This window comes from Nuphar pumila, chromosome 2 (assembly GCF_984573655.1).
Source record: "Nuphar pumila chromosome 2, dmNupPumi1.hap1.1, whole genome shotgun sequence".
NCBI lineage: Eukaryota > Viridiplantae > Streptophyta > Magnoliopsida > Nymphaeales > Nymphaeaceae > Nuphar > Nuphar pumila.
The window spans coordinates 34,247,104-34,254,847 of NC_143250.1; the positions used below are offsets into that span (position 1 = coordinate 34,247,104).

Genomic DNA, 7,744 nt, shown 5'->3' on the forward strand with positions numbered 1-7,744 from the left:
CCTAAGCCAGCAGCACCCAAAAAGGGGCTAACCCGAATAATAGGGTTGCTGGGCTTGTGCCAAAACGTGGCCTCCTTGCCAACCAAACAATGCCTTGGCAAAACCTCGGCTATCATGAATCAACCATCAAAGAGAACTATTATCGTAAAAACAAGAGAGAATATTTCTGAAATGAGCTTAGGCCATCAACCGACTATAATGCATAAGAAGAAATGCATGCAATGGAAAACAAGGACAAATGGAAACCTAAAACGATCTCATGGCACCTTACTACTACATTGCACAACGGAAATGTGTGCAAGCATGCTCAATAAAATCCACAAACACAATGCATGCAAGCATACTCATTAAAATCCACAAATCTGAAATAAAAACGTGTAATGGTAGCTCAAGAAAATGCAAGAACACGGATACACTTGCTCAATCAAAAACCACATTCATGGATATGTGTAGAGGTGTCTCACCTTCGAGGCTTTTCAAAAATGGATGGAGATGATGCTACGGTTTAAGAGCTGCAACCTAAGTGGTGCTTAGCACCCACACCACTCTCTTACACGATTTGGAGAAGAAGGGAACATGAGAGAGAGGGACTCCAATAAAATCGCCCAAAGGAAATGCCTTCCCTCTCTTCCTTGAAGGGATAAATACCTAGGGCATCCTAATTGAATGGATGGGATTTACCCAGATTGGATGGAGGGCTGGGGTGCTCCACGCCCCCCATAGCTGCTCACTCCTCCAATTAAAAGCTTCTTTTTTAATTCTTTGAAATTTCTTTCAAAAACGCCATTGAAGGGGTTTTATAAAAGCCTTTAATGTTTATGAAAATTACAGGGGATGTCCAAGGGCTGATGCCCTCTACACCTAGTGCATGTGCAGCCTTTTGGCTGCACTAAAAGGTTTTCAAGATTTCCATGGGTTGCCGCCCACTTGGCCAACCCATGGCTGGGATTCAAAAGGGAGTTAGGGTTATTACACTCCTGCCACCGCCCAGCTGGTCAACCATGGACCAGCTGGTCCTCATGGCCAAAAACGTTCTCTTAGAGGGGCGCATGATGGGGCTGGGACGTCCATGGATCTGGGCCAACTCCAGATCCAAAACCCAAAACAAAAAAATTAAACAATATAAAAAGGAAATGCTCATTTAACGATTTTGAAATAAAGTTTGACTTTAATAAATCAAATACTCATTTCCACAATCTTAATTGACATAAATTGTTCAAAGCTTCTTTGAGAAATTCCCCTTCGTTTGCAAGAAATACGCTCGTTATGACTCGCGTACTATCGTTAAGCAATTCTCGTAATTCACATGCACTGACGGGTTTTTTTCGTTGTATAGGTCCCAAATTCGGGGGCAACCTATACAAATATATTATAAACTTACACTTAAATTTCCAAAAGTTAATTCATCCGAAATTAGGCTCTTCTTACTCGTATGCTATAATTACGCGATTTCGGGTCGTGCGCATAAAGCTGAAACACAAGGCATAATCAAATTATAGCTAATTATGCGATTCAACCTCATAACCACACGAAAACATATATATCAACTTAATGCAAACAGTGAATTCGTCAGAAAAAATTTGTGGGTCTTACACAGGGAGCTGAGCTCTCTGCCTACTCTCGTATCGGGGTTTGGTACTTCTGCAGGTCTTACCGGACCCGTTTCTCATTTGTATTTTGGCATACTAACCTTTTTAGCATCGTAGGTTAAACGGCGGAACTGGCTCACCCTTTTTATGACTCAATCTCATACTTACCTACGTCGCAGGCATACAAGGACCGTAACCCCTCAAGGTAGGGAATTCCTGCGTAAAAGGACAATGAACGGATAAATGCTAAAATAAGGAAAGATAATTAAAAATGAAAGAAGGTGATGAAATATGTATACGTATAAAATATATACGTATGTCTTTTAACTCAAGGATGTGGTTTCACGATCCTTGTCCTCTTTACTTTCTTTGTACTTTCCTTTTCTGTTGTCACCGCGTTATATGTGCCCAAGCTTTTAATTCATGTCTTTTCCTTTTATGTCTTTTAATTCAAGGACGTGATTTCGTGATCCTTATCCTCTTTACCTTTCTGCACTTTACTTTTCTGCTACCCCGCGCTTTATGCGCCATGGCTTTTTACTTGTCTTTACTTTATCGTCGCGTTTTATGTGCTTAGGCTTCTGTTTTGCATTTACTTTATGTACTTTTCTTTCTGTTGCCCCGTTCTTTATGCGCCAAGGCTTTCCTTTCTGTTCTTGTTGGATTTAAAGTTATCGATGCTCTTTTTCTTTGAGTATTGCTTGCATATCTGTCTAGCCGAGATATGGTTTCATACCTTCTGCGCTGCCTTGTGTGTTCATTTACATGCGTGTTTGTTTGGCCGAGGTGCGGTTTCGTACCTCGTGTATTGCTTTGAGTATTCACATACTTGCTTGGTTGATTAGCTAAGGTATGGTTTCGTACTTTGTGCTTTGCTTACGAGGTTTTATGCTCGACACACAGTTTTGCACTTTACGGATTGATTATACTTTATCATCACACTATAACATGCATGAGCTTGCTCTTTGTTAGCTTGCACTCACTAAGTGCAGCTTCGAGCGTATTTCAACTTGTTCATTTGTCTTAAAAGATACGATACACACTTACGCACTTGGTTCTGCAAAAAAGATGACTTTTAGGCACCAACTTATTTTTGAAATGTATAGTTTCATAAAGCAGATTTTGAAAGCCTTTTGCAAGATAACAGCTGGATCTCCCAAATCGATGTATTAGGAAAATGTGTTTTACAACTTCAATTCACGTATCTGATACAACTCAAATAACCCTGTTTAAGGGCATGTGCATGGAAAGGTTATACTGAGGAACCTGCGCTGTGGCTAGACCAGTGTTACGTCACCCCTGATGTGAGACCTAGTTATTGGGTTTTCTGGACAAACTAAAATAGTTGGCACTTTTTGTTTCTTTGCGAGATTATTGCTGATGGATTTCTTCTGAGAAATCCATGCCCCTCTCCTCATAGTCGTACCTTTAGTCATGTACGATATAATTAGACAACGAGGAGTAGGATGGGAGGTCTGTAGTAACCTCGAGGCATGTTTTGACACTTTCTGTTAATCATATATTATCGACATTCGCCTAACATGCCAGAGGCTCATGACGGTCTAAAAGACCTAAGCATGACAAGTTTGAACTTGAATGGTTACACCATATCTTATCGGCAAAGCATTATTGTGGGGATTTCCTTTTAAGAAGTCCATGCCCCTCTCATCGTAGTTATACTTTTGAATAGGTATATTGCGTACTACGATGAGTAGGATGAGAGGTGGGTGGTTGCCTCAAACGTGCATTGGCATGTATATTTCACTAAATGGTGACTAAGCGCCTTCACAAACAAGATGCTTGAGTGGGTCTAATGGACCAGAGCATGTAGAATGGGACGACAGTTAAAGAAACCCCCATCATACTCATTCAAGATGGTTCATCAAGAGAAAGGATGGATGGTACAAAAACTCTGATGGACAGGCTATTATGGGCAAATGACTCAGCTTCCTCAGTCATCGAAGTTAGGGGATAGGGGCTACCATAATTATCCTAGGTGGTAGTCGTCTGGCACATCTACAGAAGTTGGATGCATCCATAGGCCTTGTATGCCTTTGAGGACTTACTCACTTGGTCACTGTCTGTTCCCTTAGGAGTGGACTTAGTCAGTCATTCGGGGTAGCATAAAACACATGGCATAATGGACCCCCAAATCGATCTTGGTTGTTTCTATGTTTCGTGACTTGTGCATACCCACAATGGCCAGCTAATAATCAGAACAAAATGTAAATTATTCATATTGTTGAGATGTGCGTGTTGTGACGTGAATTGCTTGTTTACTCTGTAGTTCAGCATGCTACTCATTGAGCTATGCACGCCTGTTATGGCACTGCTCTAGTTAGTTGAATTGCTTAGGCAGTTCCTTGCTAGTAATAACTAGCTGCTCGTACTAGTTAAATGCTTATAATAATAGGATTACGCTAGTTGCAATATATTAGCATGTGACTTACTTTACTACTTGGTGGACCTATTCATGCTTGTTGTAATGTAGTACTTGTTGACTTAAACATCTTACGATTGATGTGATTGCTCACAGCTCGTATTGTACAAACTGTCTACAACTAGAACCAAAGTAGCTACAACTAGGACTAATGTAGTTGTTTGTCTTACAAGCTGCCTACACCTTATGGTTAATATATAATTGTTGTTGTGTGATTTCTTAATCACGTGTTGCTTGTAAACTGCTTGTAGTGCAATAGCTTGCACTTTATGATCAATGTAGTTACTTATCAGTGGACTAAAGAATTCAGTGGTAATTGCAGGCATTATGGGCTTTGTTAGAAATGCTTACCTTATTCAGTTACTCTGTTTACTATTCTTGACTGCTTGGTGGAGTTAGTTACTCTCTACCTGTAGAGTTAGTCGGACTGCTACAATTACTTACTTTGCTTGTTTAACATTTTGTTCATGACTACTTGCTTTGTTTGAGTTTTGCTTGCAATACTTGATAGCATGTATGGATAGCTCTTCTAATTTTGCTTCTCCTGTTTAGTTGAGCAATTATCTTGCTTATTGCAGTCTTTGTTCATTCTTGTCTTTTGCATCCCTACTAGTTTTTTGTGAAACTGGCTTATTTCATGGGCAGGTGGTGAACAGGTTGATACAACTTGTGATGACATGATGATGTGATGAGTTCAAGATGAGACCATTTTCTTGACGTTTCGCTCTTGAGAACATTTTGGTAAAATATGGTGTAAAGTTTCTTTGAAAGCCTCTTTTTTTATTAAACTCTGAATTATTAAAATTGTGTTACCAAAACTCTGTTTCTTCTATTTATTTCAATAAATATATTTGGGTTGCAAATCGGTTTGTAAAGAGAAGTTTGCGTTGTAATGCGCCCAAGGTCCAGGGACTTGCTATTTCAAACATGATTTTTTGTTGAACTCCTATTTCAAACTCTGATAAATAATCAATTTCAAAGCTTTCAACCTTTTTCATAAAAGGTTTCAAGTCCACGATTTTGGGGCGTTACACTTTATCTGGCAAGAAAGTGAATGTTTTGATAGATGGGGTCTACCTACAACTTTGTGAGAGAGGACTTAGTGTCTTAGTTCAAGTTTTGGCCACATGAGCATCCAAAATTCGATGTTATGGTGGAAGATGGAAGCCATCTCAACTGTGGCCAACTATGCACCGATGTGGAGATTAACCTCCAAGGATCACACTTCAAACTTGACTTGTTTATATTGCCTATGCACGGCGCCAACATTGTGTTAGGGATATGTTGGCTTCGCTCTTTGGAAAGTGTCACATGGAACTTCACCAACATGGAAATATCATTTGCCAAAGCAGGCCGACCAATGATCCTTAGAGCTAACTCTACACGATATGGTAAGGTGATTGATAGCCAAGTGGCTATTAAAGTTTTTGGGGTTGCACATATGGCATTCTTATGTTTGGCTCAACCTATAGCACTTAAAGAGGAGTCCAAATTAGAAGACATTGTTCCACCGGACATGAGTGAGTTGTTTGAATCATATGGAGATGTTTTTAGAGAACCCAAGGGTTACCACCTTCACATACCTCTTATTTTGGGACAAGGGCTGGTTAGTGTAAGACCATATCGGTATTCTTTTGCACAAAAGAGTGAAATTGAAAAGTTAGTGCAAGAGATGCTTGCAAGTGGCATCATTCGGCCAAGTTCAAGTGTTTACTCTTTGCCGGTTGTTCTTGTGCGTAAGAAGGCTAATACATGATGATTTTGCATTGATTATAGGGCATTGAATGAGGTGACATTAAGGACAAACATCCAATTTCGGTAATTGATGAGTTATTGGATGAGTTGTTTGATGCAAAATACTTTTTCAAGCTTGATTTAAGAGCTGGATATCACCAAATCCCAATGGCTAAGGAAGACATAAAGAAGACCACTTTTCACACACATGATGGTCAATATGAATTCTTGGTTATACTATTTGGGTTGACTAATATGCCGGCCACCTTCCAAAGAATGATGAATGACATATTTAGGCCTATGTTGAAAAAGGTTTTGTTAGTATTCTTTAATGACATATTGGTTTATAGTTCTAATTGGACGGATCATCTCAAGCATGTGGGAATTATATTGAATGTGTTAAAAGAACACATTCTCTTTGCCAAGCGAAACAAATGTAGCTTTGGACAAGAGTGTCTCTTATCTTGGACACATAGTGGGAAGCCAAGGTGGGAGTATCGATCCTGACAAGATTGAAGCTATGTCTAGTTGGCCTACTCCACGCACCATCAAAGCCTTGAGAGGTTTCTTGGGTATTACGGGGTACTATCGCTGGTTCATTCGACACTATGGCATGATTGCCTAACCTCTTATGACATTATTGAAGAAGAACTCTTGGGGATGGAATAGTGAGGCTGAACAAGCCTTCCAAAAGCTTAAGCAAACTATGGTAGAGGCGTCAGTTCTTGCTCTGCCCGACTTTGATAAAGTCATTGTCCTAGATACCAGTGCTTATGACATTGAGATTGAGGTTGTCCTAATGCAAGAAAGACATCCAATGGCATACTTAAGTAAAGCTCTTTCGGGTAAGAGCAAAAGCCTTTCGACTTATGAGAAGGAACTTATTGCCATTATGTTGGCTTTAGAGAAGTGGAGACCCTATTTAATTTGGCGACATTTCATAATTCAAACGGATCATCAAAGTCTCAAATATATTTTGCAACAACGAGTCTCTACTCCTCTCCAACAAAAGTGGTTGACTAAGCTCATGGGTTATGACTTTGAAATTAAGTACAAGAAGGGTGTTGAAAATGTAGTCACTGATGCCTTCTCTAAAAAGATAGAAAATGACTATCTCTTAGTTATTTCCAAGGTCACTTGCACATTTGGAGAAAGAATGAGCCAAGCTCAAGTTGAAAGTAAAGAAATTAAAAAAATAATTCAGGAGTTGAAAAAAGACTCTACAAGTCATCCCTCTTACATGGTGAAGGGAGACAAGTTATACTTTGATGATAAGTTTGTGTTGCGTAATGACTCTCCACTCATTAATGAAGTTTTGGAACACTTTCATAACTCAAGAGAGAGAGGACATGAAGGTATGCATAAAACTTGGCAAGAAGTCAAATCCAAATGGTATTGGTCCGGAATGAGGAAAGATATCAAGAAATATGTAAGGGAATGTCAAGTTTGCCAAGCAAACAAGTATGAGGGAATTTGACCCAAGTCTTCTTCAACCTCCACCCATTCCTTCACAAGTGTGGACTGACATAAGTATGGATTTCATTAAGAAGCTTTCTCCTTCTCAAAATAAAGAGCTCATCTTTGTGGTAGTGGATAGACTTACAAAGTTTGCTCACTTCATAGCCTTGCCTAGCACCTATTCGGTTCAATTGGTGGCTAAATCTTTTTTGCAAAATATGGCAAAGTTATATGGCATGCCAAAGACAATAATATGTGATAGAGATCTAGCTTTCCTTAGTAAATTTTGGAAAGAATTCTTCACATTAATGGGAACCAAGATGTGTTATAGCACGACAAGTTATCCACAAACCGATAAACAAACGAAGGTGGTTAATAGAGCTCTTGAGACCTAATTGATATGCTTTGCTAGTAAAAAACAAGATGAATGGGTTGAGTTTCTAACTTGGGTTGAGTGGTGTTATAATACTTCTTTTCACTCTTCTACGGAAATGACACCCTATGAGGCCTTGTATGGTCGACC

At 39.4% G+C, this 7,744-nt stretch overlaps 1 protein-coding gene across 1 annotated transcript; it reads left to right on the forward strand.

Annotated features, from left to right (window-relative positions):
* The first annotated feature begins 5,179 nt into the window (after nt 1-5,179).
* LOC149845218 (uncharacterized) lies at nt 5,180-5,785 on the forward strand. The gene has a single exon (XM_089987244.1). It carries the CDS (start codon nt 5,180-5,182, stop codon nt 5,783-5,785), a length of 606 nt encoding a protein of 201 aa, XP_089843370.1.
* The last annotated feature ends 1,959 nt before the right edge of the window (nt 5,786-7,744 follow it).

What these genes read in the sequence shown, in the direction of transcription:
- LOC149845218 (XM_089987244.1), top strand. Translation starts at nt 5,180, where the DNA reads ATGGTGGAAGATGGAAGCCATCTCAACTGTGGCCAACTATGCACCGAT.